Source organism: Nicotiana tomentosiformis, chromosome 5 (assembly GCF_000390325.3).
Source record: "Nicotiana tomentosiformis chromosome 5, ASM39032v3, whole genome shotgun sequence".
Taxonomy (NCBI): Eukaryota; Viridiplantae; Streptophyta; class Magnoliopsida; order Solanales; family Solanaceae; genus Nicotiana; species Nicotiana tomentosiformis.
The window spans coordinates 3,677,641-3,688,938 of record NC_090816.1 but is presented as its reverse complement, the minus strand read 5'-3'; the positions used below and the strand labels follow the sequence as shown (position 1 = coordinate 3,688,938).

The 11,298-nt window shown below is 37.4% G+C and overlaps 2 protein-coding genes across 3 annotated transcripts; both read right to left on the bottom strand.

The window, feature by feature from the left end:
- Positions 1–6,017: 6,017 nt before the first annotated feature.
- On the bottom strand, positions 6,018–8,047 carry LOC104096791 (LRR receptor-like serine/threonine-protein kinase FLS2). Of its 2 annotated transcripts, XM_070201922.1 has the most exons (2): positions 7,019–8,047; positions 6,018–6,874 (listed from the first exon to the last, which is right to left on the bottom strand). In XM_070201922.1, exons 1-2 carry the CDS (start codon positions 7,479–7,481, stop codon positions 6,219–6,221), a joined length of 1,119 nt encoding a protein of 372 aa, XP_070058023.1. In that variant the 5' UTR covers positions 7,482–8,047; the 3' UTR covers positions 6,018–6,218. The 2 variants fall into 2 exon arrangements, with proteins under 2 accessions (XP_070058023.1, XP_009601505.1); XM_009603210.4 differs by having other exon boundaries at positions 6,018–8,047.
- A 146-nt stretch (positions 8,048–8,193) lies between these two features.
- LOC104096792 (B-box zinc finger protein 24-like) lies at positions 8,194–10,891 on the bottom strand. Its single transcript, XM_009603211.4, has 3 exons — positions 10,585–10,891; positions 8,686–8,997; positions 8,194–8,609 (listed from the first exon to the last, which is right to left on the bottom strand). Exons 1-3 carry the CDS (start codon positions 10,765–10,767, stop codon positions 8,421–8,423), a joined length of 684 nt encoding a protein of 227 aa, XP_009601506.1. The 5' UTR covers positions 10,768–10,891; the 3' UTR covers positions 8,194–8,420.
- Between the last annotated feature and the right edge of the window lie 407 nt (positions 10,892–11,298).

Below are 11,298 nucleotides of genomic sequence, written 5' to 3'. Positions count from 1 at the left end.
TGCAATGCTATATGGTTGATGTTGCACATGTACATCAATATTAACATCTTGATCAATATTTTGTATATGATGACCCGAAAGGTCATCTTTAAATTTAATATTTATTTCTGTGATTTGAAACCTCGAATAGCACCACTTAGCATTCCTCGACTTGCATGCATAGTCCGTATATTTTTTCGGAAAGCTTTTTCTGAAAAATTGATTACAATGAGAAAAAATGCTTTAAAACTCAACTAAGTTGACTTCGGTCAACATGTTTAGAAAACGGACCCGGATCGGTTCCAACTGTCCCGGTGAGTCCGTATCGTGATTTGAGACCTGGGCGTATGACCGAAATCAAATTCGGAAGTCCCTAGCTTGAATTATCGCCATTTGACGAAAACTAGAAGCTTAAAGGCTTAAAGATTTCAACATTTGACCACGAATTGAATTTTATTAATATCGGGGTTGAAATCCAGTTCTGAAAATTTTTATAGATCTGTTATGTCATTTATGACTTGTATGCAAAATTTGAGGTCAATCGAACTTGATTGGATAGGTTTCGGCATCGAATCTAGAAGTTAAAAATGCTTAAGTTGCTTAAGCTTGAATTCGTGGTTTTATCATTGTTTGATGTGATTCAAGGTTTCGACTAAGTTCGTATGATGTTTTAGGACTTGTTGGTGTATTTGGTTGAGAACCAGGGGGCCTCGGGTGGATTTCGGATGGTAAACAGATCAAAATTTGGACTTAAGGAAAATCTGAAATTTTGGCCTTCTGGTGCAATCGCACTTGCGGATTTTTTTGACTGCAGGTGTGAGCTCGCAGAAGCGAGCCTGGCCTCGTAGAAGCGGACGGGGCATCGCAGATACTCGACCGCAGAAGCGACGCAATGATCGCAGATGCGACCTGGGCTAAGGGGGCTTGGACCGCAAAAGCGAGTCCGCAGAAGCGACCTCCACCCTCACATATGCGAGACCGCATATGCGGCCAAGTGCATCGCAGATGCGTAAACACTGACAGTGTTAAAAACAGAAGGGTTCCGAGATTTTGCTCATTTTTAGATATTTCAAGTACGGGTTGGGGCGATTCTTTGAGCAAGAATTCACGGAAAAATTTGAGGTAAGTCACTTGTGATCATTGTTAGTCAATAATATTGAATTACCATCGATTATTCCGACTAGATTACGTGAAATTCGAGGATTTGGACCTAGGAATTTGAAAATAAGATTTGGGGATTTAAAGGTCTAGTTGATGTTGGAATTTGATAAAATTTATATGGTTGGAATCGTGGTTGAATGGACGTTCATATTTTATAACTTTTGTCGGATTCTGAAATGTGGGCCCCACTGTCGAGTTTTGAATTGAATTTCGGATTTTGATCGAAAAATTTAGTATTTTCATATAGAATTAGTTTCTATAATTCGTATTGAGTATATTGAATTGTTTGTGACTAGATTTGAGGTATTCAGACAACAGTTCGCGAGACAAAGGTTTATTGAAATCTTGAGTTGGTTGCAAAGCGAGGTAAGTGTCATGGTTAACCTTGACTTGAAGGAGTAGGACTTATTTGTCTATTTGCTACGTGATTTAATATGCAGGTATAACATATATGTGAGGTTACGAGTACTTATGCGTTGTGGTTCAGTCAAAGCATGCGGGTGGAATTTGGTTATTGTGAATAATTGCCTATTTAATTAAGATATTCATGCTTAAGTTATTATTGTTTATTTGATCATTTTTCATGAGATTATTGCTAGTTTAATTATTGTTTAATATTTTGGAAGGTGAGGTCGGTATTCTGGTATTGAATTAATTGATAAGTATATATCCCAGCATTTAAATACTCTTCCGAATTTATATTATTGTTTTCATGGTAAGGAAGAGTGTAAAAGCACAAAGGATGATGTCGTGCCATTTATATTATTTATATTATCCTTGCCATGGTGAGAAAGAGTGTAAAAGCACGAAGGGTGATGCCGTGCCATTTTCAAAGAGTGTAAAAGCACGAAGGGTAATGTCGTGCCAATCTTATTATTTATTTATAAATTTATGGGAAGAATGAGAGTAAAAGCACGAAGGGTGGTGCCGTGCCATTTTTATATTATCAGTTGCTCATTTTATTGTTGATGAATTAATTGGTTGCTACGTGACACTTCTCCTGCAGAAATTTCTATATCATTCCCCTTCGCATATTCCCTCCCAAACTTATAAATTGTTAATTATTGTGTTATTGTTACTTTGTATTTGTATATGCTTGTACATGTTGTTTACGTACGTGTCTTGTCATAGCCTCGTCACTACTTCGTCGAAGTTAGGCTCGACACATACGGAGTACATGGGGTCGGTTGTCTCATACTACACTCTGCACTTCTTGTGCAAATTTTAGAGTTGGTCCCAGTGGCGTACCATAGACTTGCTCGAATTCAGCTACCCAGAGGAGACTTGAGGTATAACTGTAGAGCGTCCGCAATCCTGAAGTCCCCTTCTATCTTATCTTAGCTTGTTTTATCTTTCAAACAGCTTGAATTTTATTCAGACCTATATTTGCATTATTCTAGTAGCTCGTGCCCTTGTGACACCAGATTCGGGGATGTATTTGGATGATTCGGTTGTTATGGTCTTCCGCACTTTATTTCAGTAATTGACTTCTGTTTAATTTGATTTGTTTAAAAAAATGATTATGATTATTTTAACGTTGCATTGCCTAGCAAGTGAAATGTTAGGCGTCATCACGGTCCTGAAGGTGAGAATTTCGGGTCGTGACATTGCACCTCCTCCACTTCCTCTACTTTAGAACTGTTGGCATGAGCTAGAGGAGATTCAATTTCTAGCTTTATGCGGTCACGGACACAACGATCTGTTTTTGCTATTGCTTTCTCCCTATGACTGTCTAGTGAGGCAGATTTATTGAATGTTACATCCCTACTGATAATTAGCCCTGGAGTCTTTTGATCTTTGCACCATAACCTATAATCTTTCACTCCAATTGCATACCCTAGAAATATGCACTTCTTTGTCCTCGGCTCAAGTTTTCCATCCCTTACATGAGCATAGATAGGAAAATCGAATATCCTTAAATTTGAATAATTAGCAGGCGAACCGGACCATACCTGGAGTTTTGAACTCAATAGCAGTGGATGGAGATCTGTTGACCAAATAACAAGTTGTATTGATTGTTTCAGCCCAAAAATCCCTACTAACACATGAGAGTGAAATCATGCTTTGTGCCCTATCACAAAACGTTCTCTTCATACATTCTGCAACACCATTTTATTGTGGTGTTCCGACACAAGTGTGGTTTTTCACTATGCCCTCTTTGCTGCAGAAATTATCGAATTCAGAATTACAATATTTCAACCCATTGTCAGTTCGAAGACACTTAACTTTTTTTTCCGTCTGCCTCTCAACCATCGTCTTCCATTTAACAAATGTCGGAAATGCCTCATCTTTTATTTTCATAAAATACACCCATACCATTCTTGGGTAATCATCAATCAAAGTCATAAAATACCTGGCACCACTCTTGGAGGGAACTCTACAAGTCTGAATGTATATAATCTAACTTGTCTCTGGTCTTGTGCTCTACCTTACTGTTGAACTTTACCCTTGTCTGTTTGCCAAACATACAATGCTCACATAAATTCGAAACTTAATTTTTGTACCCATCCAGCAAATTCTTCTTGCTCAACAAAGATAATCCCATGTCACTCATATGACCAAGTCGCAAGTGCCACAACTGAGACTGATTCATATTACTTTTCCAAGAAACTACAGCAGCTTCCTCTTCAACTATATTAGCCTGAAGATGATACAATTTAGAATGCGGTTTACCCTTCATGAGCACCATAGAGCCTTTACACACTTTAAGTATTCCCTTCTCAGAGTGAACTTATACCCTTGATCATCCAATGTTGAAAGAGACATCAAATTTCTCTTTATCCGAGGAACATGCCAACTCTCAATGTTTATGATAATTCCATCGAACATTCTAAATCTGATGTTACAAATCCCCTCTAGTGGTAATGGATTGTCATCTCCCATGTTGAAAGTCCCACTGATTTACTTGTAAGTTGCAAACCAATTCTTGCGTGGACACCTGTGGAAAGTAGCACCAGAATCAAGAACCCAAGAATTCTGCCCATGACTAAAACTCATGGCACAAACTTCACCTACATAATCACTATCATCAGAATTATTACTAGTGTCAACAACATTTGCCGAATTATCTACTTTCTACTTTCCTCTTTTCACTTTCAACTCGGGACACTCTCTCTTGTAGTGACCTTGCGCCCCGCACTCATAACAGTTTTGCTTCCTTGCTCTAGACTTCGATCTGGCGGTTGACTCTTTTCTGTTAAAGTCCTTTTGTTGTGTTCTTCCTCTACTCACAAGACCATCACCCTCAGTTTTGTTGTTTGGAAAGCTCTTTTTCAACTCTTTAAATTTTAGTACATTACTAACATCTTCCAGTGCAATACTATCTTTCCCATATAGCAGCGTATAGGCAAAAGTATCATAAGACGGTGGTAAAGAACATAACGCAATCAAAGCCTGATCCTCATTCTCAATTTTGATTACGTTCTTTAGGTCCATTATAATTGAATTAAACTCATCAAGGTGAGTTTTAACAGGTGTACCTTCGTTCATACGGAGAATGTATAACCTCTTTTTCAGGTAGATGTAGTTTGTCAGCGATTTCTTAGAATACAGATTTTCCAACTTCTTCCATGTCATTGCTGCAGAAGTTTCTTCAGTAATTTCCCGAAGAACGATATCTGTAACGCTCATGAAGATCGCACTTAAAGCCCTCTCCTTCAGGTCTGCCTTCTCTGTCTCTTTCCTCTCTTCAGGAAAATCCTCATCAGTTGCCTTCCATAACCATTGTAATACCGGGGATGATTTCATCTTAATCTTCCATAGACTGAAACTAGAAACCCCCAACCCCCCCCCCCCCCGCGTCAAATTTGTCTACTTTGTACTTATTTGAAGATGACGAAAACATCTTAACCATAGATTATATATAGAAACCCAAACCTTGCTCTGATACCAATTGTTGCGAAAGATCATGGGTTAACTAGCACACAATCACACACAAAGCAAATAGAGACGAAAAATCAACACAAAGATCCTAATCCTCGGGTCAGAAGCAGAGAGAATTTTCCATTATGAATGATCTATCGAATCCCTAACTACAACCCCTATATATAGATCCTCAAAAGTCTTAAACCTATAAGAGAAAGGTTTTTCAATTTGATAAGGACAATAGGTTTTCCTTTCCCAAATATATTAGGACAGTGGGTTTTCCCAAACCTATAGGGATTATGGATTTCCTAAAAATATAAAGAAATAATTCAAGCCACAAAATAACAAAAATTTTGACTGAGCATATTTTTTTATTAAAAAAAAGACTTGAAATTTCTTGGTGCAGTGCTGATCCTAATGGAAATGTGGCCTCAGTGTGGTTTATTATGGTATTTATAAATATATAATAGATTGTCTTGCAATTTAATTATTGTGGTTTGTCACAAAATTTGCTCTTAAAATGGTTTCTTGATTAAACAAAAAAAGGAAGATATCTGCTTCATTCCCATGCTATTGTTTATTCCGTTGTAATAACAAGCTGCAGCTGAAATACTATATAGGGAACTAGGAACACATGACTTACATTGAAACCAAACATTAGATATTCCATAAATATAATGCAGAAGAAAATTTCAAGACATTCAAAAGGTATATTATATATCTCTTTTCTTATCAAATACTAATTCCTTCGTTTCATTTTATGTGATACACTTTGACTGAGCACAACATTTTAAAATTAAGAAAAAAAAACTTTTGAAATTTCTTGGCGCAGTGTTGATCGTAATGGAAATTAAAAGAATGTAATATGTGGCCGTAGTGTAGTATATTGTGGTATGGGTTGTCACAAGATACAATAACAACGACAAGCCTAGTGTAATGGGGAGGGTAGTGTGTATGCAGACATTACCCCTATCTTAATAAGGTAGAGAGTCAGTTTCCTATCAACCCTCGACTCAAGAAAAGATGAAACGAAATAGGAAAATATCTACTTCATTCCCATGCTATTGTTTATTCCATTGAAATAACAGGCTTCAACTGAAAAACTATAATATAGGGAACTAGGAAAACACTTAACCTTGAAAACAAACATTAGACATTCCATAAATATAATGCAGAAGTAAATTTCAAAACATTCAAAAGGTATATTATAAATTTCAATTATGATCTCCTCCACCTTTCCTTCTAACACATTCTGAAGCTGGCCTTTGTCCTCCATGACAAAGCTGTAATCCCTTAGGACAAGTAAGACAGTTATGTGCAAAACTTCCACGAACGCCTTCTAACGTCCTGTTAAGCTCTCGGGGCACAGGTCCCTCTAGATAGTTATATTCCAAATCAAGACTTCTCCATGCAAAACCCAACCTCGGCCAATATTCCGATGGAATCTGCCCCGAAAACAGGTTATGTCCGAGGTTTATCTCCGTTAAGTTCGGATAAGTTACCAAGTTTACAGGCAAATGACCACGTAGACGATTACCATGGACATCCAATGTATGAAGCTGTGTTGCTTTATCAGTGAATTCCACCACTTCTAACACAGTGAACCGGTTCACTGAAGCGTTCGCGTGACTAATGTCAGGTAACATAAACACCTCCTTGTTTATTGCTCCTGAAAACCTGTTATCACTAAGGTCTAATATCCTGAGTCGACGAAGTTTATTCACAGGTGAAATGTGACCAGAGAGTAAGTTATGACCAAGTGATAATGTTTTTATCTTCAATGGAAACTGTGGTAAATTCCCATAAATCTGGTTATTTGAAAGATCAAATGAAGACAGTTGCCATAAGCCATTAAGTTGAGGAATTTTACCTGTGAATTCATTGTTAGACAAATCCAACTGAGTTAAACTTCTAAGTGAAGTAATAGATATAGGTATTGAACCAGATAATCTATTATTTGAAACGTCAAGAACTTCAAGTTTCCTTAGAAAACCTATGCCATTAATCAGACTACCTGAGAAAAAGTTCTCGTAAAGTTGAAGACTTGTGAGTTTTCTTAAATTAGTAATAGTCTCTGGCACCGGTCCTCTGAATTTATTCTTACCAAGATTTAGAGCAACAAGTTCTGTTAAGTTTCCTATTGCTGGTGTTAAGAACCCCTCTAGTTCATCTCCTTCTAAATCGATTTCCATTATCCGGCTTGTGGAGTTATTGTCAAGAGGGATTGTACAAAGAATGCCTAAGAAACTTGCTCCCGTCGTCTCACAAGGATCTAAGGCAAAATCCCAACTTCTGAGAAATGATTCTGAGGAGATTGAAACTGGATCTATTGACATCTTGATCGCTTGTAGAGCTTGAATATCGGATGGTAGAGTTTTTGCATTGACAAAGATCGAACGGGAGTTTAGGTTTGAAAGAGTAAATATGAAACTTGTGTATAGGCAAGAGAAGAAGATGGGGTTAAGTAATTTGGCCATTTTGTTTAGAAAAATGCTTTGAGTGATTGAATAATCTGGTTAAGAGCTACTTTTTTTATATGAAGTTTTGAAGTCAGAACTGGAAAATTGTAGCAAGGTCATGGAAAATGGATTCTTGAAAGTAGGTTACAAGTGTGGAGAGTGTGCTTCATTAGTCTTGTTCCAACCCTCAATATGTATAAGTTGATCATTTTAAAGTTGTGAAAAATAAGTATCTAGAGCAAACATAAAGTGAATCAAATGAGAATTAGAACCTCTCACTAAAACTTCCTTTCTAACTTAAAAAAAGAGCAGTTCGGTGCACAAAGTATCCCGCATTCATGCAGGGTCCGGGGAAGGGCCGCACCCCAATGGGGTGTGATGTAGGTAGTCTACCCTGATGCAAGCATCAGTGGCTGATTTCACGGCTCGAACCCGTGATCTGTAGGTCACACGGAGATAACTTGACCGTTTCTAGCTACAACGGTTGAAAGGTGGTTAGTTGAATACCCCTTTGACGGAAAATTACACCGTGTGTATAGGTCAAATATTATTTTTATACCTATATTAAGTCTTTAACACCTTTATTGAAAGTCCTATCTCCGCTACTGATCATAAGGTCAATTATTTAATACATGCAAGTACACTTGCATATTTTCACAAATATTCCATAGTGTAAACAATCATGAGCAGGGGCGAAGCTACAATCCTTGAAAGGTGGTTAGTAATACCCTTTTGACGGAAGATTACACTATGTATATAGGTCAAATATTAGTTTTATACATAATATGAAGTTTTGAACACTTTTAGTGAAAGTTTTGGCTTCGCCACTGATCATGAGGTCACTAATTATTTAATACATGCATGCACAATTACATATATTTTCACAAATACTCCATAATGAAACCAATGCTAACATGTTGTAACTTGTAACATATACTAACTTGTTGACATTGGAGTTCAACCAAGATTCGGGACTGTAAAATAGTACTCATTGTGATATGGGATTTCTACTCTGGGCTTTTTATTAGGCATGTCGACGTTTCTTGATTGAGATATTGACATGTCAGGTACTGCAGCTGCCGGTTGTTCACCAAACAGACCAATGTCTTTCAACCACTTAAGTTCGCCGAGTTCAAGTTGCTCCTTCTGTAGAGAAGGATACAATTTATCAGTATTTGTCTATGTATTTGGCCAAAACATAAATTGAGTAAGTATCTCTGACCTTGTGATTGGACTCGCGTTCTGAAAAACCTAGTAAGCCATCAACAGCCAAAGATGGTAATGCAATATTTGGCAAATGCTGAGAAGTTGTTTCAATGGAAAGCTGCTGAGAACTCTGCTTGGGAGGTTGTCGCTCCATTTGGCTTTTTATGGCATCATTATAGTAGCTTGAGCTCAAACCTAACCGAATTCCAGTGGCTAGTAAGCGTTGGTGCTTAGCAGATAAGCTGCTAGAAGCTGAGTGGATTGACTCGTCGCACACATTACAAAATAGAGCTCTATCCTCAACACAGAAAATGAAGGCTGTTTTGTCCTGCATTCAAGAATAGTTTAGTGTCAAAATTCCAAGTATAGGATCAGCGCTATATGCATCGCGCGTTATTTAAAATGTATTTCCCTAATGGTGGATTATTATCATCAGAAACTGTCTTATCAGACTCCTATACTCTTTCTTGAATCAGATAGTCAGTTATCTGAGAAAGTCTGCAGTAACTAAGTTTCTTTAAAAACTCAAGTTTGGCATTTCTTATTCGTTTCTCCACAATTTGACAACCTTTCATGGCTCAGAATATCCAGGCCGCGTTATCGTTATACTCTTAGGGGTCGTTTAGTTGGAAAACAAGCTATCCTAGGATCAGTTATTCCGGATTATTATCCCACCCTTCCGTAGGGACAAAAATAACACTACAATCCCAGGATAACTATTCCTGGCAACCAAACGTGGGATAAACTCATCTCAAATTTAATCCCAGGATTAATTATTCCTTCCCCTCGTACCAAACAAGCCCTTATGTCTCATAATTCTTTTCACTACTACCTTATTTACAGAAATATTCCTTTATACATTCTCTTTAGAAGTTTGAAGGCCACTCTTCTCTCTTCTCCAATGCCTTACAGATTAGAAATTATCACTTTACTTCCAAACTTACAATACAACTATGCAAGTAAGAAAATGTTCTACTTCTTTTATGAGGGACAACTTGCACGCACCTCGACGATGCCATCAGATACCTGCTAGTAGTGATGGAGCCAATATTTTTACTAAGGGGATTCAACACAAAGAAGCCAAGGGATCAACATTTACTATTTATATATAAGAAAATTAATAAAGATCTTCTACATATAGTGTAATTTTCCGATGATGAACCCCCTAGCTCCGGTTCCTGCCTGCTATCTTCTACCAACATAGGCACCGATTAACTCTACCTACACAGGCTTACGTGGGGTAGAGGTGGACCTATGTTATCAGGTGAGGGGTCACCAGAAATTTTTTTATGAATATATGTATATGTTTTTAGAAAATAATAATATATTAATAGTGACACCCTGTATATAAAACAGACTTTGGTTGAAAGCAAAAGTGCACCCTTGACCTTCAAATCCTGCGTCCGCCTCTGCACGGACGAGAAGAAAACAAATTAAGGACTAGCAGCAGAGTTTGATGGCGAAGGGCTACTTTTATCTTTTCTATTACTGCCCAATATATAAGTTATAAGGTAGAGAAAAAATCTCCTTAGTTCCTTTACCTCTAATAATTCTAAACAGAAGTTTAATCAAGAAACAAGTCAAGTTAAAATTCCAACAGTCAAAACAGCAACTACCAACAGAACAATAATAACAATAAATTGCCCTCAATGGTTGGCTGAGTTCGTTGGGTGAATGGTTTCCCACATGATTCCCCTCACCAGCACCCTCCTCAGTCAGAGCTCGTCGCACCGGGCGTGCCTAGTGGGGTTTACATTTCCTATGTGGTTTGCGAGCTATTGAACCATGAGCAGGTTACCCAGTGCGCACCCGAAGGGTAGCGGCTGCGGGTTACCCTGGGAATTTTTCAGAAAAAAATAATAAACTACTTAATTCCATTTAAAAGGTTATAGAAAAAATATAAGATTTTGCTTACTTGGCAAATATCACAAACAGGAAGTTTGTTAGAGAGACACTGAAGAAGAAGCCTTTGATGTTTACTAGCCAATTTGTTGGCAGCATGAACTTTAATATCACATTTTGTGCACAAAGCTGCCTCATCAGCACAGCAAATCACAGTAGCTTGAGCTTTCTCACACACATCACACTGGATTTTCATCTTAATTTTCTCCTAGTGATCTCAACTAATTCCTCTTTAAAGCTAAATTAGGCCATACCCTTTGGACTTAAAAACAAAAGAATATGAAGAGAAATTGGTTGGGGGTTGGGGGAGGGGGTGGGATAGATTGATGAGGGGTGAACGGAGGTTTTAGTGATTTTCAAGAATTAAAGAATACCCGAATTTGGTCTATTATAAAACAGAAAATATCTATAACAGGGGAAAAATAATCAAAATTAATAGTGCTAATCTAAGTTGCTCTGACACGATAGTTTAGGTGTCGTACCCGTATCGACACGATATTAGTATGAGTGTGGGTATGAGATCCACTGGTCAACTAATTTTACTTTGACCACGACGGACAGAAAATTCGAGACGAGATATAATTTAATTCCCCAAATCAGAATCAAAACTAGGATAAAGTTGAAGAAAATAACATACTTTATCTAGGACATCAATCTTCTATTTATAATGAAAAAGAAATTCATACTTTACAAGTTAGACGTAAAAATTCTACAAAATTTCTCATAA